This window comes from Marmota flaviventris, chromosome 10, assembly GCF_047511675.1.
Source record: "Marmota flaviventris isolate mMarFla1 chromosome 10, mMarFla1.hap1, whole genome shotgun sequence".
NCBI lineage: Eukaryota > Metazoa > Chordata > Mammalia > Rodentia > Sciuridae > Marmota > Marmota flaviventris.
The window spans coordinates 123,335,254-123,360,648 of NC_092507.1; the positions used below are offsets into that span (position 1 = coordinate 123,335,254).

Consider the following 25,395-nt stretch of genomic DNA (forward strand, 5'->3'; position numbering starts at 1 on the left):
TTTGAATCCTGTAACTGTCCTAAGACTGTTCCCTCAGAAAACAGCAGCAGGAGTCTCTTTACTTCTCCCCCAGATTTCTATCATCCCATTCAGACTCAAACTTGGTGGAGCTCATACTCATACTCACAAACATTCCCATCTCATCTTTTCTGCAACTCGGAGGATAAAGATCAGTATGTGAGGCAGAAAGTTTTCAATGTACCCCAATGTGTTTAGGTAAATAATTTATTTAATCAGAAAGGATTTATCTCCTCTAAACACAAACACACACATTAAAAGTAAAAAATCTCTATATATGTACATATATTTACACAAATTGGGGATCACAGAGGACAAATGCATGGGTGGGTTAGGGGTTGAGGAGACAGGCATCAGAAACAACTGGAGGGCAGCTTTTCAGCTGCTCCTCTGGGTGTCCTTTGTGCATCTCACTGGCCATGGTGGGTAGACCAGCAGAGGACACAGTGCAGTCCCCGTCTGATGGCAGAGTTACTGGCAAACTGTGACAGCGAGGTCCCTCTCCAGATAGTCTCTTCAGATCACCAGTAGATGCTGTAGTGGATGGAACTGGAGTGGCAGGAGCAGAGTGGGTGAAGGACTGCACTCCATGCTGGACGAAAAGGATGACACCAATGCTGGTCCCAGTGCCTACAGGATCATGGCTAAAAGACACGGTACCTGGGGAACTTAGAGGGGGGTTGCAAATAGGGGTGGTGTGGATCCAGGTGAGGTTCATAGCTGGCCATTCTGTGAGGTGCCAAGGCTGCTTTGGTTTAAAAACTAAATGTCCTAGCTGTGTCGGGCCCATCTTTTCCAGAGGAGGAGCAGAAGAGGAAGTAGTTTCATTACTGTGGTGGCTTGGAAAATGCTAGGGAAGGAGTGAAATAAGAAAAAAACTGTGAAGGAAGTTTTCAGACTGATTCCAACATTACTGTTTAAAACTTTGCTTTCTTTGGTAACTCGGTTTGCAGTGCAAACATACCTTGTTTTGTGCAACAGATAATGTGTTCTTACCTGGCAAGAACATATTAAGTAAAATTTTTAGTAATCAAGTTATACTTTCATTTATTCAACAAATAGTTGAGCGCCTACTATGTGCCACATACTATATAAGATACTGGATATTCAACAAATAGTCCTACAGATTCTCACTATTTATAAAACAATTCCTTTCAGATGTATGTATGTATGTATGTGTGTGTGTGTGTGTGTGTGTGTATATATATATATATATATATGATTTTTTTATATAGGGTTTCATTAAGTTGCTGAGAGCCTTGCTAAATTGCTAAGGCTAGCCTTAAACTTGAGATCTTCCTGCCTCAGCCTCCCCAGTAGCTGGGATAATAGACATGTTCCACCAAACCCAATGTAGAATTTATTTAAAGAAAAGTTGTTTTGTTTTTGCCAAGGCTGGCCTCAAACTTGTGATCCTCCTGCCCCTGCTTTCTGAGTAGCTGGGATTACAGGCATGTAGTACTGTGCCTATTTTTAAAAAAGTGGATTTTTAATTGAAAACATCATTCCACAATTTCTATATTTAATTTTTATTTTTTAATTTTTTTTTTTTAGTTATAGGTGGACACAATATATTTTATTTTCTATGTGGTGCTAGGATCAAATCCAGTATCTCATGCCTACTAGGCGAGTGCTCTACCTCTGAGCCCACAACCCCAGCCCTCTATTTTAAATTCTAATTTTGTATGTTGAATGTTTTATGAAGTATAAATTAATATTCAGGCAAGATCCCTCTACTTATTTATTTCCGTTCAGTACCAGGGATTAAACCCACTTAACCACTGCGCCACATCACCAGTCCTTTTTAATATTTTATTTAGAGACAGGGTCTCACTAAGTTGCCTAGGGCATCAATAAGTTGCTGATGCTGGCTTTAAACTTGAAATCCTCCTGCCTCAGCCTCCTGAGCTGCTGGGATTACAGGCCTTAGCCACTGCAACCAGCTTGTTTTTTAAAATTTTTTTGTAGTTGTAGATGGGACATAATGCCTTTATTTTATTTGTTTTATTTTTATGTAGTGCTGAGGATTGAACCCAGTGCCTCACGCATGCTAGGCAAGTGCTCTGCCACTGAGCTATAGCCCCAGACCATTCTACTCATTTTTTAATCAAGTTATTTTCACAGCATTAGTAACTGCTATTGATTGAACACAAGGATAGGTCATTATCTAGGACACTCCCCCCTCCCCATTACTCGAATGCCCTCTAAATATCCTGTTATTTGAATGCACAGAAAAAAGGTCACTTCCACACCAGGTCCAAGAATCTATCCAACACTCTTCTCATGGATGCCCCATAGGTGCCCTCTCCCGGATTCCCAGTGATATACCTCTTATGACCAGTCCTTGAAACCCAGTGTAGACTTATAGGCTTCCAGAGGATTTGATACAAGGATACTTGTACTGGAGTCAAAAGAGGGAGAGGGCGAGAGTTTTAGGGGCAGCAAGGAAGAAAGAGTTTACAGAAAGAAGCTGAGGCATCTTCCTGCATGAATAATTTGTCCAGGTAAAAAACGCCTTCTGTATCTGTACAGAAAGCAGATTCACTGCCACATGAGGGATAGGATTAAACTTTGTGGAGTTCTGCCTAGTGATCCAAACAAAATAGAACAAAAATCATCTAGGAATTAAGACAATGCAGGAAGTTTAGGAATTCCTTTCCTAACAGAAACTTGAGGAAAAGATCCAGAAGAAAATGCATGCATATTCCCTTTTCTCCATTATTCTCCTGCTTCTTTGTTAGGGTTTAAGTTCTTACCTTGGCCATCTGGTGCCTGCTACCACCCAGTGATGACTTCTGGGCAGCTATATGAGGAAACCAAGTCTTCAACATCCCTTCTACTTGTAGCAGGGTTCCTAGATAACGCTCCCTATGAAAAGAACATTAAAACAAAACAAATATTAAAAAAGAAACAAGAAAGGATTGGAGAGATCTCCTTTTTATATGGTACTGGGGAAAGAATCAGGTGGACTTACCCCATCTGAGGCTTCTGCAAAACACCTACAATGCGCTGGATCCTGTCCATTGCCACACTCTGCTGGAAACTGCTCAATCCTGGAGTCAGAGAAAGATTAAGGACCAAGATTCAATACTGTAGTAAGATAAAGGAAGGCAAAAGGGGTTAAAATTGATTCACCTAAAGGAATTAAATAAATCACAAATGCAAAAAAAAAAAAAGGAACAATTCAGGCTCTGAATAAAGACTTTAGAGAGATACACATTCCAGAGAGACAGATACTAAGGTGGGAACCTAGTCCAAAATAATGCAAATAATCAGACAATTACCTCTCTCAAAACGACCCATCTTCAGCCCATTCAGTAGATCTGTGAGGGGGCGAATGAATCCTTGGAGCTCTTTACACTGTAGGAAGATAGGACAGAGGCTATGAGAAGACCAAGAATTGTCCATGTGAGTAGCCATACTTCCTCTGCTTCCAAATTAGGACCTTCCTCTTAAGGTCCTAACCAGTTGAGGGTTTAGGATTATCATTTCCTTTCTCCTACCTTCTGAGCAAAGAGCAGGTCTCCCTCTGTGGTACAACCCTGGATGTTTACACTGGTTTCCAATTCACCATCTCTTGATCTCTTGATCCCAGATTCTGCCATAGGAGAAGTCAAGCCCCGCTGTTCCAGATGAGATGCTGTATGTTGGTTACTGGAAACCTTGCAACGATGCCTACAGCGGATAGGACCCGGGCTAGGCCGGAAACATCCCCTCTGCCCAACAGTGTCTCGCCTGGGCCCTTGGGACCCCTTGTTCTCCCTCTCACTATCGGAGGGGAAGCCAAAATCACCGTTCACTGGGGAGGTGGAAAAAGAGGGAGAAAGAGAGGAGGAGGAATAAGAAGAAACACTAGATGGAGAATCCATGGGTCCAGAAGCAGGGGCTGGAGAGCAGGTCCTGGAGTACCCAAAGATCCGAACCTGCAACTGAAGAGCAAAGCGAGGGAGTTTGAAACCAGAGTCTAAGGATTAGGAAACGGACGGGGAGACGGAGGTGTACTGCGCGGGATAACACCTCTATTTCCCCTGCCCAATAGACAATAGAAAAAGTCACCTCCCCTACCCCCACCCGTGAAAAAACTGGGGCTGCCTCTCTGGCCTCTGCAGATCAGCTCTGGGCCTGTGAACATTTTCCCTCGGTTCGGACACCTTCCCCTCCTCTGCTGTTCTCCTGGTTTGTTCCCCAGCTCGACCTCGCAGTTGGCGTCTGAGGCCAGCCACCCGCGAGTGTAAATCTGCACACCTGAACCTACCTAACCTACCTAGCGTCCCTGTGGAAATCGCCCCCACAGGGACCGACCTCCTAACCTTCCCCAATCTCTCTTGATCAATATCCCTGATCCAGGGATCTACAGTCGCGCCGGCCAGGTGATGCAATCCCTACCAATACCCACATCTGCGTGCATTCACCCAAACCCACTCCCCCCGGCCCCAGCCTTCTCCACGGATCACTCATCGCCCTCTGAGTCTCCTTACCTGGGTCGATCCGCTCGGCCTCCGCTCCGGCTCCGGCTGCTTCTCAGTCCCTCCGGGTCTGGGCTACCCACCTCCGCCCCACTCTCTGTGGTCCCGCCCCTTCCCCCCCTCCCGGACACGTGCGGCTCGGCACGTGCCTCCCCCTGCGTACACCGATTTCGCATCCTCATTGGTTGGCTAGCCGGTAACACGTGACTCCCGTTAATGAAGTTCACAGCCCATTTGCTACAGCTCACAGGGGCTCGGCCAATAAAGAAGCAGTCAGGTGCCGATTGGCTGGAAGGGAAGCCTTCCGTGCTCCGCCCCTACATGCGGCTCCCGGAGAGGACCCGGTGAGGAGAAAAGGAGGAGGATGGAAAAAAGAGTGAAAAAGTAGGAAGGGGAGAAAAAGGGCGGAGCCCTGGGCCTTAAATAGGATAGTGAGGCGCAGGAGACTCGCAGCTGGAGTGTTCAGAGGAGGGATGTCAGACGGGAAGCGCGTGCCTCGGGGCGTGGGACCCAGGGTTCTGCTCCTCGGCTGACACGTCTGCCCCCTCGGTGAGCGCCTCCGCTCACGAGCACAGCACGTGGAACCCGTCAGTTACTTGTGCTGCAACGTGTGTGAGCGAACGGCTGTGTGACACCGTGTAACCGCTCCCAGTCTGCGCGTCTCAGCCCTCGTGACTCCCTGCTCTGTTTCACCTCCCCATTCTCACTCCTCCGAGTTGGGTGCCTCCTGCCCTGCTGGGTGAGGAGGGTGGGGACGGCGGCCGAGAACACGGCGTGCTCTCCCCGGCTCCCGCTGGGGCGGCTCCTGCAGCCCTTTCCTTACATAACCTGCCACGCACGTTACCAGCTCAGATGCCAGCCCGCCAAGACTGCAGAGGTCAAAGCCGAACTCGGTGGTGCCTGACTTTTCTGCCTCGGCTCTTCAGGCTTGTGCCCTGAATTATCGGATTTTGAGCAAAGGGAAGAGAGTGTGAAAACCCCTGAGCTCCAAGGCTGTGGCTTCTTCGGCTTGAGTTTATTTGTCCTTTGGAGAGGATTCGAAAGACTTTGAAGGAGGGAGGGAGGCAGGTCCAGAATTTAAAGAGTCTCAAAAGTATCAGACATCACTATTTGTTGCCCCCTGCAATATTTGAAGAGAACAATGGAAAGGGAATAAGAGGAAGTAAGACCCGGGGACTGTGGGCTGGTTGACGCTCTGACACCGGAGAGACCGCAAGAGGGCAGCCCAGTTCTTTTTTTTTTTTTTTTTTTTTAAATACTGTGAACTTATTCATATATATATATAACAATAGAATTCACTTTCACATAATTAGAAAAGCACAGAATATAATTTGTTCTAATTCAGTCCCCAGTATTTCCCATTTTCCTCCCATCCTCCCACTCTGTTCCCTTTCCTCTACTGATTTAATATATATGTATGTGTGTATGTATGTGTGTGTGTGTGTGTGTGTATATATATATATATATATATATATATATATATATATATATATATATATAAATTGGACACAATAGTTTTATTTTGTTTATTTTTATGTGGTGCAGAGGATTGAACTCAGAGCCTCAAACGTGCTAAGCAAGCGCTCTACCCCTGAGCCACAACCCCAGCCCTAAAAATATTTTTTTTATTCCCACCCTTCCTCTCCCTTTACTGATCTTTGTACTATTTACTTACAGCTTTTCTTTCTTTTTTTTAATTGTGTCTATTCCATGATGATGACATTCACTGTGGTATATTCATATATGTATATAGGAATGTTGGATTCACTGTTTCCTATCTAGCTCATCCCTCCTCCCTTCCCTTGGTTCTCTTTTGTCTACTCCACTGATCTTTATTCCCCCTTATTTTCGATTAGCTTCTGATTATCAAAGAAAGCATTCAACCTTTGATTTTTTTGGATTGACTTACTTCACTTGGAACTGGTCTGGTTGGAACTGGTCTGCAGTTCCAACTATTTATCAGCAAATGCCATAAAGTCACTCTTCATTATGGCTGAGTAATACTCCACTGTGTACATATGCCACATTTTATTTATCCATTCATGTTGAAGGGCACCTGGGTTGGCTCCATACCTTGGCTATTGTGAATTATGCTGCTGTAAACATTGATGTGGGGCAGCCCAGTTCTGATTAGGGTCCTGAGGATGGCGACTTTAGGTGTGACTATTTCAAATCTGTTCTTTGTGTGTGTGTGTGGGGGGGGGGGGGGTGCTAGAGATTGAACCCATGGTCTTGTGCATGTGAGGCAAGCACTCTACCGACTGAGATATATCCCCAGCCCCTCAAATCTGATCTAGTAATTAATATTTTACTTATTTTTAACAATATGCTTATTTTATAAAAAGAAAAAAAAAGTTTTCTAAATAAACCATAACCCTATTTCCCAAGCATAGTGTCTCAATACCATATAAAACAATAGAATTACAGGGAATTATGGACTCTGAATAAACCTGTCATCTGTGGGTGTTCATTTTAGCCCAAATTCCAGGTATATTTACAATTCATAATTCCTTCAAATCTATTGTCACCTAATTCTCTTTCTAATCTACTCTTCCTGTCCCCAAATTCTGGTACTCTCTTTAGTGTGTGACCTTAGAATAGATTCCCATGAAGTAGACAGTGACTAGATGATTTCATTTATTTTTTTATTTTCCAATTTCTTCTAGTCAAACCTCCCATCCAAGGAGTCATAGCAGCCTTCTCTCACCTAAAAAAGCAAAAGAAAAGAAAACAGGATCAGGGAACCCAGGAAGTCCTTCACGTCCCTCTCTATCTCTATGAAAACTCCTCAAATTTATATTCTGAGCTGGGATTCCCCTGTTGTATCTCTTGGGGGAAATATGTTCCTTCCCCTGGTCACTCCTCTCTCCTCTGAATCTCTTTATGCTCCATAGTTATTTAGAACCCCAACTTAACATTCCTTCTTATAACAGCTGTCTCTTCCCTGCTCCTTTGCCCCATGATCACCCCAGTCCATTAGGGAACCACCACCCTTCTGACTTGGAACTTTGCCTCTGAACTCCACCAGGTTGTAGGACCCACCCATTTTGCCCTTTGAACGATGGCCAGAATGAAACCAGCTCTGATTCCTCAAGACATATTGGAAGCCTAGAGAGGTTTCTTCTCTATTCCACCTGCCTCTGCTCTAGGGGGTCATGAGGTCCTCCCAGTTTAGAAAATTTAATGACTCATATCTTTGCCTCAACATGTCACAAACTTCTTTAAAATTAGATAATGAGGATTTTTTTTTTTCCTAAATGTGATCCTTCTATCTTTTGTTTTGGTACTGGGGATTGAAACCACGGCACTTAATCACTGAGCCACATCCCCAGCCCTTTTAAAAACTTTTTTATTATGAGACAGGGTCTTGCCAAGTTGCGTAGGGCCTCACTAAATTGCAGAGGCTGGCTTTGAACTTGAAATCCTCCTGCCTCAGCCTCTGGAGTCACTGGGATTAGAGGCATGTGCCATCATGCCCAGCTCCTTCTTCTATATTTAACCAGCTGAGAATTGATGAGGCTGGCAACACTATAGACAAGGATAACTAGTAAAGAATTACTTCATAGACTCCCCCAAGGCCAGTGGCTGCACTCTCACCTTTACATGAAATACATCCCCCCTTGAAGGAGGACCCATGACAGGAGAAGAGAAACAGGACTCTGCAGACTGGACACAGCATCATTCAGATCTGGACTCTGCTAAAAGACAGATGCCCCCACATCAGGCCAGTGTCTTCCTATTACTTCCCACTTCTCAGGAGGAAAGGCATATCTTTACACTAACCTCTTTCTTACCGTTGGCCTCAAGGGAAGCTCTGACGCTCCTCTCCACTACTATAAGACATTCTTTCTTCCATCCCTGGCCATACCAGGGAGACCCCAACTCAATTCAGTGACACCTATTTTTATCTATTATGAGCATGACACTGCTCTTGGTGCTATGGGGGGATATAAATACAAATAAAATGTGGTTCCTGTTCTCAAGAGGGTTACAATCCAAAGTGAACAAACTGTATACTTTAAAAACATGTGTTTGTGCCTATTGTCAATCTTTTGTTTTCCATTCCTACCAGCGCCTCCCACTTATGGTCAGCTCTATCTAGGTTGCTCTTTTGACCCTGTTGCCCTTTCCAGCTGTCGCCATTTTTTTTTTTTTTTTCCATTACCAGGATTTTCAGGTGGTTAGTCTATACCTGCCTCTATTTCCTCATAATTTACCTTCTCTTAACTCAATTAAAACTACGTTCTTAGGGATTACCAAAGTTCTCCTTCTCCTTGGCCTCTTGGTAGCATTTGGTTGATTATAGTAAGCCTTCTCTTCTAGACTCTATAACACAGACTTGGCTAGCTGCCTGCCTCTCCAGTCAGTCATTCTCTACTTGATTGGTTCCTCTTCCTCTTTCTACTAACTGTAGCCACGTTCATTGGTCTTTTGAGCTTCTGTGCATACTGGCTCTGTTGAGCTCATTTACCTTCATAACTGTGACTTTGCACTTAGAACTCTAGCTCTGACGTAGTTCAGCTGCCTAAAGGACACCCTCATTTGGCCGGCAGAATCCGTTTAACTTAGCCAAGACCAAATTTATAACTTCCCTCCTAAACCATACTGGCTTCCCATAGTTTTCATTTTCTCGAACATGTTTAAAACCTGTGTGTTATTTTTAATCTCTCTTCATTTATTCCGGAGATGAAATTATTAATGAAGCAAGGCATTTTCTTCGAAATATTTCTTATATTTCTCCTCTGGATTTAAAATACCACTTCCTTAGTCCAGGCTTTTAATAGATTGTTGTTGGAACAATGCAAATCTGATGAATCTTTCTTCACTAAATGGCATCTTGCACAATCCAGACGAATAGTTTTATTTTTCCCCTAAAATGCTACTTTCATCATTTCTTTACCATATGAAGGACTTACTAGGCTCCCTATTGCTTATAAGGCCAAACTTCAGTCCAACATTTCAAACTATCCATAATTTAGTCCTATCTTGCTTTATGCAAAGTTATCAAGCAAATATTAGGAGTTCGTACTTTTTTTAAACTTAATTCCTACTCTTTCCATCTCTAGACTCTCTTCTTCAATCACACCCCATTCACTAAACATATATCATACTTGTATTATTTCCTTCACCTATGAAGCTTGTTCACTCTTATGGTAACTGTTCCTCCTCCTAATTGCACTTGTTCTTTCACAATTTCCCATCAAGTTTAGTTCATCTAAAGCATCATCACCTCCTAAACCTTCCTGACAATTCTACCTTGTACAAGCTCTCTTCCTACAATGTCTAAAACACTTACCTATGTCATATGTTCTCAAACTTATAGGTAATTTAATATCGTATTAAATTCATTTTATTCTAAATATTTCATAAATGTAATCATGCATCTTGTAAATGCCTCAGGGCAATAGCAACATCATAGGTTTCTTTCCATCAGTACCCTCAGCAGCCTTAGACACAGACCACATACATATTAAGTACAACTGAACTGAAATTTAACTGGAATGGATCTTCCCCGTGTTTGTATGGATGTTAGATCTCAGTGAGATATTTGATGGCCAAGTTGAGATGAACACCTGCGTTGCAGCTGTAGCTATCTGGTTTCCACCTCCACCAAAGCCTAGTATTGCAGCCCTCTCTCTACTCCATGTCACCAGCCCTGGGATCTATCTGGGTAAGGGATGAATTCTCTCCCTCCTCTCTAATTCCCATTCAACTTACTGTTTCCATTGTCACTGCTTTCACGGTGACAGGCTTCTTATGATCTGCATGTTCTGTTTTAAGAATAATGGTAGTCTCCACTGCTTGTGTTGTTTCTTCCTTATCCAAACTGTTCTTCTCTCAGTAGGATTGGGAAATAAAGTTATCGTCACTTCCATCCAACATCCTCATAGATTCTCTATTTTCCCCTGAACCAGTACTCAACCAGGACACCCTTCCCACTCGCAAAGACTTAAGCTCTGGGATTCTCCCTATTCTGTACTTTCATGGATAATGTATTACCTATCCTGTTCAACAAGTCCTTTTTTGGGTTTTTTTGTTTTGAGGTACTTGCTGGGAACTGAAAACCAGGTATGCTTTACCACTAAGCTACATCCCCAGTTCTTTTTATTTTATTTTGAGGCGAGGTCTTCCTAAATTGCTGAGGCTGGCCTTGAATTTGAGATCCTCCTGCCTCAGCCTTCCGAGTTGCTGAGATTACAGCTCAACAAATCTTTTGACTGCCCCTCTTTCTTAGTTCTTAGTAAAGCTACTGGGCTTGGCTTCCTTCTCCTCCCCAGTTATTATTGACAAGTCTGTTTGGGACCCACTTTCTAGTTTCTCTCAATCGACCAAATTTTCTTTCTTGCTAATCAGTTACATTTCAACATTGCCCAGTTTCTTTTTAACTTTGATTTATCCTACCACTCTAAAATGTAGAGGTCACTCACCAACCTGTCCTCTGACTCAAACATGGAGTAATCAATGGTGAAATTTGCACTAAAGTCATCTGGGGAGGAGAAAAAAAAATTAGTAGTAACAATGGAAAAAGGGAATTCTAGATCCAGTAATGAAAGGGGAAGAAATTGCACAGAACGCTTTAACTTGCTCAAGTTGTAAAATATATTGGTAAATTCCACTTCTAATTAACTTTAGCGTCAAAATGTTTATTAATACTGTGTTTATATTTTCATTCAAATTTATAAATTTGAAACTGTCCAAAGTGTTTCAACCATTTTCCAAAGAATTAAAAATCACTAGCTTGAAAAAATAAAAGCATGAATTTTGATAATTTTTGTTCCTAGCCAAACTTCCCTCTCATTCAGTTTTTCTGTTGCAAAGGGAAGGGCATAGTCTTAGAACTAAGTATTCACAAAGCCTTTCTCCACCCCACTTAGGATCCGAGGCACTCACCATAATTAGGAGTGACTGTGTAATAATAGGCCACCTGATAATAATCTTCTGTCAATCCTTCTTCATCCTCATATTCTTGTCCTATGGAGATAAGGACTATAGGTCAAGGGACATCTGGAATGCCTTAACAACAAAAGGACATCTGAAGTCGATCCTAAATCTACCAGTTTTTCTTCTTTTGGCCTCCCCTTCAAGGGTCTTGTTATCTCCCTGACTCTGCACTTGTAAACTGTTCTGTCTTCTGGATTCCATACCTGAACTGAGGCCTGCTACTCTGTGCCCTTCCAAATCAGGAACTCTTGAGAAAGAAACAGATCCCTTCACATACTATAAACCCAAAGAGAGAACTAAACCTAAAAAAGGAAGAAGATAGAGAGTAGAAACTGAAAACACCAAATCTTCTATTCTATTCAATATGTTACAGAATTTACTGTACTTGTGATTTTTTTTTTTTTTTAACAGTGCTGGGGATTGATCCCTGGGCCTTGCACTTGCTAGGCAAGTGTTCTATCTCTGAGCTATGCCTGCAACCTAAGAAATCATCTTTTATCAGTGTCTCTCACAAATAACTAATAGACATTCCACTTTCACTGCTAACTAGCAGAATAACCTTGAGAAACTATTTAACTATCCGCTTTCTTAAAATGAGTCAGCTGGGCTGGGGCTGGGGTTCAGTGATAGAATACTAGCCTAGCATGCCTGAGGCACTGGGTTCAATCCTCAGCATCACATAAGAATAAAGATATTGTGTCCACCTAAAACTAAAAATAAATATTTAAAAAAAAACAAAAAACGAGTCAGCTGTACTAAATGACCCTTCTCCATTAGTTTGTCTTTCTTTTCCATAAAAATATGTGGCATCGATGATGGAATCAAGAACTCTAGGTCTCCTAAACACTTCCCTGAGCTCCTTGAACATTTTCCCTCCAATCCTAAACTAATGACACAAGAATCTAGGGGAAAGGGAAACAATGAGACATACACCTGGCAGACTGGGGAACAAAAGAGGGAAGGAGCCATGCTACTCTTGGGACCCTGTTCCTGAGGGCAGCCAGTTTTCCACTACCCTAAAGGTCAACCCACAGCCATGTCTTCACTAATAGGTTGTGTGGGTGTGTGCGCGTCTCCTACTCTCTGGGAAAGGAGATACCCTGCTTCTTTTACAAAGTTTCAGGCTGCTCCAGCTTCTAAGAGTCCACCTCTCTCCTTTAGTCTCCTGTTAGTTCCTCTTGTTTTGTTCAACTTTATGGTGAAAAAGTGAGTTGAATCTTGCTAAGGGACCTCCCTGCCCTTCATCATCTGAAAATCTTCTCTTCTTTGACTAGACTCTGTTTATCTCCCTGTTTCCTGGCTCTACCAACCAGATCTCTGTTCTGCCCCATCACAGGACTCTGGCACAGATAAGAAAGCGCAATCACTCCCCATTGAAATATACTACTCATCTTCTCCCCAAGTTTTTTTCTCCCACCCCATTTATGGTAGAAGACCAAGTGCAAAAGCTCAGAAAGAGAAGGGGACTTACCCAGGATAAGTGGCATAGCAAGGATGGCTACCAAAAGGACATCCATTCTGGATTTTGCACTATCGCTTTGAAAGTAAAAAGAGGAAATTACTCTGTTTCCCACCAAACTTACCCCGCCTCCCCTGCTGCTCCAAAGCTGGGAGGGAATTACATGACTCTTCTCCCTGGGGGCAGAATTCTCCGCCTACTTACTGACTAGATCTTCAGTTACTACCCGTCCTTAGCCAGAGCTGAGAGAGGCAAAAGATGCAGACTTGTTCATGAAACTCCTCAGCCCTAGATTGGGTTCATGCAATACTCCCACTGCTGCTACCAAAGAAGTCCACCTATTCTTTTTTCCTCCTAGTCCTTGCAAAAAGCTCGCCTTCTTGCTGTTCCTCACTTACCACTCACCATCCAGAGTTGCTTTTCTCTCTGAGGCTTAATCATAGTCTCTTTCACCAATTTCTTTGGAAATGCTCAAAGGAGGGGTGTGTGTGTGTGTGTTGTTGTTGTTTTTTTTTCCTAGACTGAAAATAGTCCCTCTTCTCTGCCTGTCTTGGCTATGGAGGATGGGAGCAATATTTACCTATTGTTGTTTGACTCTCAAAGCACCTGCTGAGTTGCTTCTGATAAAAACCTCTCAGCCAAGGCTAGTTATTTCCTCTCTGGTCAGTGCTGACCTCATCTCACCTTTTTCTTAACTTCCTCTGTATATGGAGTGGAAAAAGTAGTGCACAGAATGTCTTTCCCTGTAATTGATGCCATACTCCACCTTCCCTTTTCAGTCATTTGGTATAGTTCCCTTAATTAAGGACTACAGGGATAGAGTTCTTATCACTGTTTCTTGAGTTCCCATTTTCATTCAATTCAGTTCAGAAACAGTAACACGTATTAGATGCAGTTTGCTAGGCAATTCAGAGCTCACAGGCAATGGAATAAGAAAAGAATATAGTGTTTTGTTTTGAAACAGTTAATAAATATCTGCTTAGCATCTACCATGAGCCAGTCACTATGCAAGTCTCTCTGAGATCACCCATACTCAAGAGATCACCCATACACAAGACCGGTTAGAGCCTGCTATGCTAACAGCTCAAAAAGTTGTCTAACCCCCATATCTTCCCCTGACTGAGTCCTTAGCACTGGCCAAGATGCTCCCGTCCTCTCAAGCTTATTGGGGAAAGATTTCTCAGTGACTTTCTGTGCAAACATATTGTTCAGCTTCTTTCCAGAATTTTTTGGAAAAAGCATGAAACATCTATGTGAGTGTATACATATGAAATGATAAATCCCTTCCAGGAATCCTAGTTCTCTTCAAGTAATTTCTGTAGGGCTTTTTTCCTTTTTCTTTCAGAAACAATATTTCAGATTCTCTCAATTTCGCATCCTAGGAGTCCTTTGCCTTACCTAAGGATCAACCTCTCACCATTCAAATAGAATGACCATAACCATCTCTCCTACTTTAACTTTCCTTCATTCTAATAGGAAAACGTCTCTCTCTCTCTAGTCTGAGGAAAAGATGCCACTGAAGTTTATTTTTCAGAAAATAAATAGAGGAAGTATGACATAAAAGGAATTGAATGACTGGGGGGGGGGGTGGGGTGGGGGATGTGTGCTTTTTTCTCTCAGCCCCATTGTTCTGGTTGCTTTTTAACTTCTCAATTCCTTCTAAATTCCTTTGCAATATTTCTCTCCAGGCCCTTTTGCTTCTCTCTGATTGTCATCACAGATGAGGACTTCATCAGCCATACGATGTATTCCTGTCCAAAGAGCTCCTGCTTTTAAGTCCAACCTCCATCCTTTAGGCAGCAACTCTAGCCAACTTCCTCTGATTCAAGTAAGAACAATACCCGTCTCTATCTCCTTGCCACCCCATCCTGTGTTCTTTGTATTTGTCTCTTGGATTCAAACAGGATCTTCCCCTTCTGAAGCCCTTCAAGAAGCAGCAGAATTGCTACCACCCTTCCCTATAAAGTGATGAAAGGAAATCGCGGCCAAGACGCAGCCGGACTCCGGGGTCCGCGCCGGCGCCAGGCCCAGCCCCGCCCGGGCAGCTCGGGCTCGGGCCGGGGACTACGACTCCCGGCAGGCCGTGCGGGCACGCCCACTGCCCGCAGCCCCGCCCACGCGCGTCTCCGCGGCCTTCCGGGGGTGGGGACTGGAGGGGAGGTGGCCATGGGGCTGCGGCCGGGGTTTTTCCCTTCCTCGGCTTCCGTAGACGGAGTCGGGCGGACCCTCTGGGGCTTCGGTACCCCCCTTCCCCTTCCCCGGGGTCCGGGGGTGACATTGCACCGCGCCCCTGGTGGGGTCGCGTCGCCGCCCCCACGCGGACTCCCCGGTGGCGCGCCGCTCCGTCCTGCGCCTGCGGCCGGGGCTCCTCCCCCGCTGCCCAGCCATGGGGGCTGCGGTGTTTTTCGGATGCACTTTCGTCGCCTTCGGCCCAGCCTTCGCGCTTTTCCTGATCACTGTGGCTGGGGACCCTCTCCGCGTTATCATCCTGGTCGCGGGGTGAGTAGCGGGTGGTCGAAGAGGCGTGAGAGCGTCGAAGAGAGAAGCGGAAGGGGCTGGAGGAGCTGGGCGAACCCCGGCCCCGGGCTGGACGGTCGGACGCGGTCCGGGCGGTCCGCCCCTCCCGGCGGTCGGTCTCCGCCGTGCAGCGACCGCAGATTTCCTCCTGTGCGCTCCCGGCGGGACCGGGCGGCCCAAGGCCGAGACTCCTGAGGGGCTGTGCTGACCTCGGCTGGCCGAGCCCGGTCCCTGCGGGAGGAGCCAGGCGTGGACACTTCACCCTTCAGGGCTCTGATTCTCATCTCTCTGAAGACTGTGTGACCAGATTTATACCCCTTCCCTACATCCAGGTTCCTACAGACGAGTTCCTTGGTGCAGACACCCACCCTATCTAGTCCCTGCTCTCTGACCATCCAGAAGTCTAACTTCCATTTTTCATGCTGCAGCCTTGGCTGGTTCCCTTCCTTGATTTCTCTGGCTGCCCTTACCCTTGCGTGTCTCATTGCCCTTGTCTTTTCTCAGGGCATTTTTCTGGCTGGTCTCCCTGCTCCTGGCCTCTGTGGTCTGGTTCATCTTGGTCCATGTGACAGACCGGTCAGATGCCCGTCTCCAGTATGGCCTCCTGATTTTTGGTGCTGCTGTCTCTGTCCTTCTTCAGGAGGCCTTCCGCTTTGCCTACTACAAGCTGCTTAAGTAAGAAGATGGGGTGGTCTGGAGGGAAGAGGGGCAGAGGATTGCACTGTGGGAAATGGGGCAGCCCTTGGGTGGTGGTTTGTAAGAGGCACCGCGGGAAGACATTAGAGGGAAAGGAGCATTCCTGCCCTCCCTCATGCTTCCCCTACTCCACCTCATCCCAGGAAGGCAGATGAGGGGTTAGCATCGCTGAGTGAGGACGGAAGATCTCCCATCTCCATTCGCCAGATGGCCTATGGTGAGCCGAGGGAGAGGGACCTGCGGAGGCAGTTGGACATCCCCCTCCCCTAGGGAAATCTCCAAACATCCACATATTCTGAGTGACTTCTTTTTTCCCTTCATACCTGATTCCAAGGAGAGGTGGTCTGGAGGGAGAGTAGGTGTGGGAGAAATGTAACTGGGAATGGGGAGGAGGTCATTGGTAATGAGGCTCTAGTGATTTCTGACATTGATGGCACCCTCCCTCCCCACAGTTTCTGGTCTCTCCTTCGGTATCATCAGTGGTGTCTTCTCTGTTATCAATATTTTGGCTGATGCTCTTGGGCCAGGTGTGGTTGGGATCCATGGAGACTCACCCTATTACTTCCTAACTTCAGGTAAGGCTCACTTCTAATCTTACCTTCATGTGCCATTTATCCCTGGCCCTGATCTGATTTATTGGCCTTCCCTGGGAGACTTCTTTGGTTCCACATCTCAGGAGGCTGGGAGAAGATCAGGGATGTCTCATCCCCATCTTCCTCCCTGCAGCCTTTCTGACAGCAGCCATTATCCTGCTCCATACCTTTTGGGGAGTTGTGTTCTTTGATGCCTGTGAGAGGAGACGGTACTGGGCTTTGGGCCTGGTGGTTGGGAGTCACCTACTGACATCAGGACTGGTGAGTTGGAGATAGGGGCCAAGTTAGGCAGAAAAGCATTTAATGGCAAGTGGGATGGGGGTATGTGTCCTCTCTGAAAATTTCTGATTTACATTGGGCAGAGGCAGAAAGGTGAGTCTCTACAGCATTAGTTATGTCACCTGCTCTGAGGATGCTCTGGGGAAGAGTTTGAACGGATTAGGCAAACTGTAATGCAGAGGGCCTGAGATGAGCGGCAGTCGTCGTAATCTTTGAGGGAGTTGGAAATCAAATCCCTTTAACCACAAGATGTTGGTGTTCTGAAGGGAAAGACTGGGGAATGTGAGTAAGATGTCTGGGGGAGGCTTGGGTTAGAGGTACAAAAAGAATATAGGGATTAGTCAGGGAAAGAATCTAACTTCTTTTATACTCTTACCCTCATTCTCAGACTTTCCTGAACCCCTGGTATGAGGCCAGCTTGCTGCCCATCTATGCAGTGACTGTTTCCATGGGGCTCTGGGCCTTCATCACAGCTGGAGGGTCCCTCCGAAGTATCCAGCGCAGCCTCTCGTGTAAGGACTGACTACCTGGAATGATCGCCTGACAGATCCCACCTGCCTGTCCACTGCCCATGACTGAACCCAGCCCCAGCCCGGGTCCATTGCCCACTTCCTCTCTCTTCGTTGGTCTACCCCAACAACCTTCAGGGTTTTGCTTTGTCCATTTGTGACCTTTAGTTTCTGAGCTTCACCAGGAGTAGCCTGGGTTCAGCCAGTCAGTGACTGGTGGGTTTGAATCTGCACTTATCCCCACCACCTGGGGACCCCCGTGTTGTCCAGGAATCTCTATGTGTCAGTGCTCTGCTCTCACCCTGCCCATGACTCACCCCCCTTCCCCTCTGCAGGCCGACGGCAGGAGGACAGTCGGGTGATGGTGTATTCTGCCCTGCGCATCCCACCCGAGGACTGAGGGAACCTGGGGGGGACCCCTGGGCCTGGGGTGCCCTCCTGATCTCCTCGCCCTGTATTTCTCCATCTCCAGTTCTGAACAGTGCAGGTTGCCAAGAAAAGGGACCTAGTTTAGCCTTTGCCTGGAGATGAAATGGATGGAAGCTCAAGGGTAGATGATCTCTGAGTTTTCCAGTACCCCCTCCCCAGACTGGACATCTTGGTCTTTTTCTCAGGTCTGAAGGGAACCATTTTTTTGGTGTGATAAAGACCCCAAACTGCCTTTTACTTTTTTTTAAGTGGAGGGAGGGAGGAGGTATGTTGGAACTCTCCTCACCTCCTTGGGCTATATTTTCCCTCCTCAAATTGTTCCTGTGGCTGGGCTCATTTCTGTCCCCTTTCCCCTTGGTCCCAGGCCCTGGGGGAAAGGCAGGAAGTGCATGTTTGGGAACTGGTATTACTGGAACTAATGGTCTTAACCGCCTTGGCCACCAGCATCCCTCCTCTCCCCAAGGTGAAGTGGAGGGTGCTGTCGTGAGCTGGCCACTCCAGAGCTGCAGTGCCACTGGAGGAGTCGGACTCCAGGACATCCCAGGGAAGGAGGGTGGGTTTTTTTCTAGTTTTTAATTGGGGTATGGGAGGGGTGGGGAGGTTTTCTATAAACTGTATCATTTTCTGCTGAGGGTGGAGTGTCCCATCCTTTTAATCAAGGTGATTGTGATTTTTGACTAATAAAAAGTACTTTATAATTGTGGGGGAACTTGACTTCTAAGGGAGGGAATGATATATTAATTGAGATTTCTGCCCTCCCATGCCTCTTGTCCAGTCTTCTTCCTGACCTGGCAATCCCTGATCTCCAAGCATCACTTGGGTGCAAGGGCAGAAATCTGAGCTGGTGGTTTAACATGTTGGACGTCCCCTTTCGGGGGTGGGATAAAAGGAGTTAGTCGCCCAGGCTTCTTTTTCTATGTCCTTTGCCTGTCTCTACCACCTGAGGGATTAAGGACCTCTCCCACTCCCAGGAACCCTAAAGGATAGGCCAGAATTAAGGTCAGAAACTTTAATTTCCAATTATACTGAACAAAAATATGTAACCCCAGCAGCAGCCCTTTTTCCGTGGAGGAGATCCTGCAGTGTATCTAGGGGAAGGGACAAAAAGGCGAGGGGTGGAGACTTGGGGCACATCTTCAACTTCACCTACAACTGAACATGGTTTGCCCGCTGTGTTAATACACGGGGATCTCCTGGTGTCCTCCTACATGTTTGAGAGGCCAAAGGCTAAAGGCTCTGCTGTTCTTCCTTGAATGAGAATCTCGTCCTTACCTCTGCGTGAGAGATGTCCAGAAAAGGAGGGGTGTCTGCCTACAACTCCTAGTAGTATTTTCTGTCCAGCCCCTGCACCCCACTTTAGAGGCTCCCCGACAGGCACAAAGGGAAGGCATCCGTGATGTCTCGGAACTTATGCTTCCGTGGTGGCTTGTGCTGAAGTGAAGACCACACTCTTCCGGTTTCCCAGCCTCTTCTTTCTGGAAGGGGGAATAATTGTTCATGGGAGTGACGAGTGTCCTCAGTGAAGCAATTAGAGGTGGAATATGAGAATACTTTTTAAAAGAAAGGACTGCAGGAATGGAAAGTAGGACCTCACCGAATCTTTCTAACGATGAAATAAACGGCCAGCAGAAGGCAGAGACAGCCAATCAAGATTCCCACACCTAAACTCAGCATTTCACCTGCGGGAGATAACGATGGAAGGTGTCAGCCTAGGACTAACATTGAACTTTCCCCCGACTTGCTGAGGTCCCTCCTGTCTCTTATTCCTGGGTAGGGCTGTCTTACCTGTGGTGTACAAGGATCCCACTGTAGAGGAAGAAAACTTGGGTCAGTGGGGCTTCAGAGTCCATCCCAACTGTAAGCAGCCCGCTGCCTTTATGCCTGGGAAAATCACCTGGGCACCCAGGGCTGGGGGTGGTTCCCAGTCCAAGTAAGTACTGGAAACCCCTTCCCCTCTTAGCTTTTTCTGTCTCAGGTGTTCCCTAGTTCCTGTCATTGAATCCCTGATTTCCCTTCTCTTCTGAGCCTTGGAGAGTCACCTTGGGTGAATGAAGCAAAGACAGTCCGCTGATTGAGAGGCTGGGGAGCTCTATAGTTCTGTATGAGGGGCTCAGAGGGCTCCTCTTCTGTGGAGAACAATGTCTCCTGAAGCTTTTCCAGCTGAGAAGAGTGGGAGAAGTCACTTTTGGGATGGGAAAGGGTCTGGAGTTAAAATTTTCTTCCTTTACCTCTTCATTACTCACCTGTCCCATTGAAATCTGGGCCCTTCGATTGAAGACTGTCCAGAGCACACTTTGGTAGCAGGGAGGAGTTGTGAGTGAGCCATTGTAACGAAAGAACTGCTCCAGCTGTGGGGGGAGCAGCTCTCCCACATTGAAGGGAGGCACTGAAGTCTTCTGATCTGGGGAGAACAGACTAGGATTCATCTTGCTGTACTCTGACTTACCTAGACAGGGTTCCCAAAGCAAAACCCACAGGCCCTGAAATTGCTGCCTCCCAAAACCTCTTAGGTCTTTTTTTTTTGGTTGGGGGGAGGCTACCGGGAAATGAACTCAGGGGCACCTGACTGTTGAGCCTCATCCCCAGCCTATTTTGTATTTTATTTATAGAGAGGGTCTCACTGAGTTGCTTAGCACCTTGCAGGTGCTGAGTGAGGCTGACTTTGAACTTGTGATCCTCCTGCCTCATCCTCCAGAGATGCTGGGATTACAGGTGTGTGCCAGCAGGCCCAGCCTAGGTCATTTTTTAAAAGTATTCCTAAAGTCTAATCTCACTATAGATTTTTAGTTCTCACCTTTATGTCTTATTTCATGCAAATGACTCAGAATGTGTTCATAAGCTGGATTCTCAGTCTCACCCACCTGGAAGGGGAGGAAAAGTAGAGTGTGTGGAATGAGTCCGTGTTGGGAGTGAGACATTTATGTACAGAATAGATGGTCAGGAGGTATTGTTGCCTGTGGTTAGGAAGGAGGCTGGCAATGAAATAGGTCTAAGGGACGCAGAGGAAGTGGAAAGAGAGCTGGGAGGGACTGGGGGCCACTGACCTCAATTAGGATGCCTAGTACAGCTAGCCCCTGAGGCCTCTGGGCAGCCTCACTCAAGCTGCCATAGGAATCCGAGTCATAATGCACCATGTGGAGCTGAGGGAAGGGAGAGGGATGGAATCATTTAATGCTTTTCTACCCCATTCCCTCCAAGGCCTTGACCTATCCACCACTGCAACCCCCATCGTGCTCCAAATCTGTCCCCCAACACTTGTCCTTGTTCCCCCAGTAGGGCTTTTCCTAGTGTCCAGATTCCTTCCCCAGAACCAGTCATCCCTGTGCCATCCTTTGTGTCCTAGTCCGAGCTCTTTGTTCTCTGATACCTCTGCAACCGTGGCTTCACTGTTGATCTGGTGCTCTGACCCCCCTGGGGATCCTTTCTGACCCCAGTGCAGGTGGAGCTGGGCAGCTGCATATTTTCGGGGCAGTCCGCCCAGATACAGGGTTGGGGGCAGAGAGAGTTGCACTGTGAGGAAAAGAGCAAGTTAGAGTTGGTGGAGGAACATGGGTCATTCTCACCCGTGGTTGCCACTTCTTGGGAGATAATTCCTCCCATAGACCAGTGCTTTTCTAGCACAGCTTGCCTGTTCTCAATGAGGTCGACCCATCAGGCTTGATCAGAGACATTTAGCTCCCACCTTGATTACAGGAGCCCAATCCTCATTCTTATATCTCCAAATTCATGGACGGAGCTTTCTGAAAACTTGTGTTATGAAAATACTTCTTTCTCTTGGCCCCTAAGATTTGAACTGGAGATCTGAATTGCTGGGAGCCTAGGTTTTTACCTGTGTGGCCATTGTTGTGCAAGTCCAAAGGCTCAGTTCCAGGCTGATCGTATCCGTGGGGCTGCAGAGCAGGCAACTCGGGGTCAAATGTCACACTGTCTGTCTGGATATCGATGGGGGACTGGGCATTGCTTCCACACTCAGGGTAAGAGGCTGGCCAATGGTCCTGACCATGTGGGCCTGGTGGGGGTAACCATGGATATTTGTCCTGCCCTCCAGCCCCAGCCATCCTTCAACACACCCCTGCCAGGTTATCCATCTGTGCGCAGGTAGAAATGCACTTGCCCCACCCGGGAGAGACAAGTAGCAGTCCCACTAGACTCTACGCTGCCGTTCCCCTTGCCTACCCAGAGGCAGAGATGACTCCCCAGTTACCCTGGTACATGTGAAGTGGTAGCTCTTACCTGTAGTTTGAGGACAAGAAATCTGAATGAGGGGAAGAGGAGATGGACAGATAGCCTGAATGCCCAGAGAGGTAGAATTAGAGTCGGAATGATAAAATGAGGGGAAATAAATGATCCTAGAGAGAAGGTCTCCTTGGAGTGCCCTATTAAGTAGTCTTGGAATTCAGCTAGCTATCTTGACTTTGTCATTTCTTGCTCTCACACTGAAATTCGCACTGAGACTGGAGTTTTGTTAAGTCGTTAATCAGAAGTTCAGAGGGATCGAGTTCCACCTCCCCTAAGGTCACAAACTAACCTGCTACTCTTCCTCACTCCTCATCTCAAGCTCTGTCCCAGTTCCAAAAGCAGGTTGGGAATAGGACTGAGAAGAATGCAGAGAGCCAAGAGAATAGCCGCTAAGCTCCGAGATCCGCTCCCCACCCAGTTTTCTTTCCACACCAACTCCCTCACTCCCACACGGATTTATTGAGGACTCAACCGACTTTTATGCTGAATCAGGAGGTGTGGGATTTAATGATTACAACAGGGTCTACAAATCATACATGCACAACCCAGGCCAAGGGGAGATGGGGAAGGGAGGCGTTAGTGTGCAAGGCTAAAGGAAACTGCTCCCCACCCCAGGATAAGTCTTCCTGCAGGTGAGGAGGTCCCAGGGTTAGAAGGGTGTTGACAGGCCGCCTGGAGTTCTGTTCTCACCTTCATATGTCCAATGGTGACCTGCAAGACAGAGTAATTTGGGTTACAACCAATGCAGACTGGGGCAGGGCCCTGGCTTCCACCCTCCCTTCCCAGGGGCCCTTGGTACCACTTCCCCTCCCCCTCCGCCTTCCACTCCACTTCCCAAAGGAAGCCCTGAAACCGGACACCTCAGCCGAAAGGTGGGGGGGGGGGAAGGGGGCTATTTAAAATCACAGCCAGGCTCAGCTGGAGCTTGCTGAGTAAAGGAGGAAGGGGAATGGAGAGATAAAGCCTGGAGACTAAAATTAACTTGGGTCTAAATGTGCCGTCCGTCGGCCCAACCCTCACTCCAGCCTGGGCCAAGTCAATCCAACAGAAGATTGGGGTGGGGTGAGGTGAGAATATGGGCAGAGGGTTTGGAGGAAAGGGACCAGAAAAAGAAGAAGGGAAAGAATTTTGCTGTTCTGCATGTGTGTTGGGTGGGGGGCTGCTACTGAGAGCAGAAGGGAGAATTATTCTTTTGCCTTGAAGCACTGCATAAAGGAAGGCACTGATCTGTAAATTAACACTGAAATTCTTCCCTTCTGATCCCACTAGTTCGAGAGGAAACTCCCCATTACCTGGAACCTCTGCTTCCCAAGATCCCTGCTGTCTCTGGAGGGGTGGGAGTCAAGGCAGGGTCTACTCTAGGTTGAGGGTGGTGGGTGGGCATAGGCAGCCAGGCTGGCAGGGACAGGATGAAAATGAAGCATTGTGTGTAAAAAGGAGAGCTGCCAGCGGGTCACATGCCAGGCTCTCTGCAGGCTCTCGTGCAGTCCTGTCTCTGGCTGACAGGCTGGGGGTCTGCTGGCCCAGCCCCACACAGGGCCAAGCTGCTTCAAGGGGAAGAGGGAGGCTTTGCGGATTTTTGCTGCAATATTAAAATGGCCAGAAACTCTGGAGAAAACCCTAAACTCTTTCCCCCTCTCAGACTAGTAAGAAGTCTTGGATCTCTTCACGCCCTCAGCTCGGACAACTTTGAAAAGCAGCCCAAGAAATGGCTGGAGGCAACCTCTTATTTACCAGCTCTGTGGGCCACCCCAACAGAGGGAATCCCCTGGGGCCCTTTTCCCCCATCAAATCCTCAACACAGTCATTCTACACCCCCTTTCTTTCCCTATTTTTTTCCTTTCTCCTCAGATGAAATTTTGGCTCGTCTGTTCTGTTACCCTCTTGCATTCTTCTGCTCCCTAGGCAGCTCTTTGCCTTGTTCTAAGAAACCTTCATTGCACGCCTACTGTGTGCTAGGCATGAGAGAGACACAAAAGAGAGGTGTAGGTGTCCTGGGGACACTTCTGGAACACCTCATCTCCTGGGAGTTCCTGAAAATCCACCTTAAACTGTAAAGGGTCAAACAGATATTGACTATTTTTACTAGTATTCTCAGGGGAAAACTAGGAAGTCAGTCTCTCCATAGAATCAAGAGAGGGGGGCCGGAGTTGTGGCTCGGCGGTAGCGCGCTCGCCTAGCACGTGTGGGGCCCTGGGTTCCATCCTCAGCACCACATAAAAATAAAATAAAGGTATTGTGTCCAACTACAACTCAAACAAAGTATTAAAAAAAAAAAAAAGAGGACTTCAGCTGTGAGGTGATCAGGCGATCAGCTGGAGTTCAGGGTCTGAGCTGGGCTGGCCTTGTTAGATATGTCCCCCACCTCAGTTCCCCGGCAGAGTTTGTAAAGAAGCTACCAGGGCGGCCTGCGACTAGGACAGTGGGGAAAGCCTCTGGAAAACTGCAAGGAGATGCCTGCTCTCGTCTGTATTAGGCCCTGCCCCTGGCACCTTCTCCCCTGTCCCCGACAACAGCTGGGCTGGAAAGGTAAAGGGAAAAGAAGGGAACGAACGGTTTCCTCCATGTTCTTTTCCCTACCCCTGCGCCTATTGTTCCAGCCCCTGGGCGTCCTTTTACCTCTCCTCCCCCCACTGAGCACACATGGTGACATGTGGATATCAGCCCAGACCAACACACAGACAGCCAGTTGTACCTACCCCCGTCTGCAGCCAGGATCCAAATCACCTCTAGCAGGAGGGCGAAGAACAACATGGTATCCCCAGGAAGGGGCACAGGGAACCAGGAATTTGGGGACTAAAGGACTAAGAGAGACTGAGGAAGAGAGAGGAAAGAAGAGTTCCTGGCGTTGAGTATATTTATCTCTCTTTCTCTTGCTGTATCTGAATTTCCAGGGAATTTGATTTTCATTGGGATACCGTGAATTTCTGGGTCCCAGGAAAATCTCTTGCTGCCTCTCTCTGCTCTCTTTATCTCTTTCTGAAGTCTCCAGTCCACTTGCTGGCCAGTGTCTTCACAATTGCCTCTCGCTTTTAAGGTGGCTCTGGACTGGTGTACGTGGGGAGGGGGGGTGCCTGGACTGCAGGCGGGCAGCTCCTTAAATAGCCAATTAGGCATGCAGGATGGCCCCTGCTCAGAGCCAGAGCGCGCGAGTTTCACCGGAGCCCTGGCCCTGGCTCAGGAGCCCAGCTGGGTGAGCTCTTCTTTCCTCTGCTGTTCACGCAGATACTCCTCAGATGGGTGTCCCC

At 47.0% G+C, this 25,395-nt stretch overlaps 4 protein-coding genes across 7 annotated transcripts; 1 reads left to right on the top strand and 3 right to left on the bottom strand.

Annotated features, from left to right (window-relative positions):
- Positions 1-211: 211 nt before the first annotated feature.
- Ciart (circadian associated repressor of transcription) lies at positions 212-4,578 on the bottom strand. The gene is made up of 6 exons (XM_027953776.3): positions 4,497-4,578; positions 3,522-3,947; positions 3,303-3,378; positions 2,993-3,071; positions 2,775-2,886; positions 212-868 (listed from the first exon to the last, which is right to left on the bottom strand). Exons 2-6 carry the CDS (start codon positions 3,885-3,887, stop codon positions 350-352), a joined length of 1,152 nt encoding a protein of 383 aa, XP_027809577.2. The 5' UTR covers positions 3,888-3,947; positions 4,497-4,578; the 3' UTR covers positions 212-349.
- A 2,537-nt stretch (positions 4,579-7,115) lies between these two features.
- Positions 7,116-13,308, bottom strand: C10H1orf54 (chromosome 10 C1orf54 homolog). 4 transcript variants are annotated; one of them, XM_027953764.2, is made up of 7 exons: positions 13,284-13,308; positions 12,898-12,962; positions 11,376-11,456; positions 10,913-10,971; positions 10,203-10,319; positions 8,082-8,179; positions 7,116-7,191 (listed from the first exon to the last, which is right to left on the bottom strand). In XM_027953764.2, the coding sequence occupies exons 2-6, from the start codon at positions 12,941-12,943 to the stop codon at positions 8,084-8,086; spliced, it is 399 nt and encodes a 132-aa protein (XP_027809565.2). In that variant the 5' UTR covers positions 12,944-12,962; positions 13,284-13,308; the 3' UTR covers positions 7,116-7,191; positions 8,082-8,083. The 4 variants fall into 4 exon arrangements, with proteins under 4 accessions (XP_027809565.2, XP_027809563.2, XP_027809566.2 ...); XM_027953762.2 differs by having other exon boundaries at positions 8,082-8,182; positions 13,284-13,307; XM_027953765.2 differs by having other exon boundaries at positions 10,203-10,316; positions 13,284-13,306.
- A 1,754-nt stretch (positions 13,309-15,062) lies between these two features.
- Aph1a (aph-1 homolog A, gamma-secretase subunit) lies at positions 15,063-18,606 on the top strand. The gene is made up of 7 exons (XM_027953724.2): positions 15,063-15,384; positions 15,907-16,077; positions 16,242-16,315; positions 16,551-16,673; positions 16,825-16,952; positions 17,359-17,482; positions 17,815-18,606. Exons 1-7 carry the CDS (start codon positions 15,272-15,274, stop codon positions 17,877-17,879), a joined length of 798 nt encoding a protein of 265 aa, XP_027809525.1. The 5' UTR covers positions 15,063-15,271; the 3' UTR covers positions 17,880-18,606.
- Positions 18,607-19,316: 710 nt separating this feature from the next.
- On the bottom strand, positions 19,317-24,901 carry Ca14 (carbonic anhydrase 14). Its single transcript, XM_027953722.3, has 11 exons — positions 24,847-24,901; positions 22,838-22,858; positions 21,738-21,917; positions 21,276-21,418; positions 20,953-21,048; positions 20,703-20,769; positions 20,152-20,309; positions 19,948-20,068; positions 19,694-19,714; positions 19,503-19,587; positions 19,317-19,383 (listed from the first exon to the last, which is right to left on the bottom strand). Exons 1-11 carry the CDS (start codon positions 24,899-24,901, stop codon positions 19,317-19,319), a joined length of 1,014 nt encoding a protein of 337 aa, XP_027809523.1.
- Positions 24,902-25,395: the final 494 nt, after the last annotated feature.

Bases quoted from the DNA above. Each gene is read 5' to 3' on its own strand.
- Aph1a (XM_027953724.2), top strand. From the start codon at position 15,272: ATGGGGGCTGCGGTGTTTTTCGGATGCACTTTCGTCGCCTTCGGCCCA. The intron at 16,316-16,550 runs GTGAGCCGAGGG...CCCTCCCCACAG, and splicing joins CATTCGCCAGATGGCCTATG to TTTCTGGTCTCTCCTTCGGT. The intron at 16,674-16,824 runs GTAAGGCTCACT...TCCTCCCTGCAG, and splicing joins CTATTACTTCCTAACTTCAG to CCTTTCTGACAGCAGCCATT.
- Ca14 (XM_027953722.3), bottom strand. From the start codon at position 24,901: ATGTTGTTCTTCGCCCTCCTGCTAGAGGTGATTTGGATCCTGGCTGCA. The intron at 21,049-21,275 runs GTATCAGAGAAC...CCCTTCCCTCAG, and splicing joins GTGAAGCCACGGTTGCAGAG to CTCCACATGGTGCATTATGA. The intron at 20,770-20,952 runs GTCAGTGGCCCC...CTCCCCTTCCAG, and splicing joins TACTAGGCATCCTAATTGAG to GTGGGTGAGACTGAGAATCC.
- Ciart (XM_027953776.3), bottom strand. From the start codon at position 3,887: ATGGATTCTCCATCTAGTGTTTCTTCTTATTCCTCCTCCTCTCTTTCT. The intron at 3,379-3,521 runs GTAGGAGAAAGG...ATCTTCCTACAG, and splicing joins ACCTGCTCTTTGCTCAGAAG to TGTAAAGAGCTCCAAGGATT. The intron at 869-2,774 runs GTAAGAACTTAA...CTCCTTCCCTAG, and splicing joins GCAGGCACCAGATGGCCAAG to CATTTTCCAAGCCACCACAG.
- C10H1orf54 (XM_027953762.2), bottom strand. From the start codon at position 12,943: ATGGATGTCCTTTTGGTAGCCATCCTTGCTATGCCACTTATCCTGG. The intron at 11,457-12,897 runs GTAAGTCCCCTT...TTATCTCCATAG, and splicing joins TGCTATGCCACTTATCCTGG to GACAAGAATATGAGGATGAA. The intron at 10,972-11,375 runs GTGAGTGCCTCG...TCTCCTCCCCAG, and splicing joins CACAGTCACTCCTAATTATG to ATGACTTTAGTGCAAATTTC.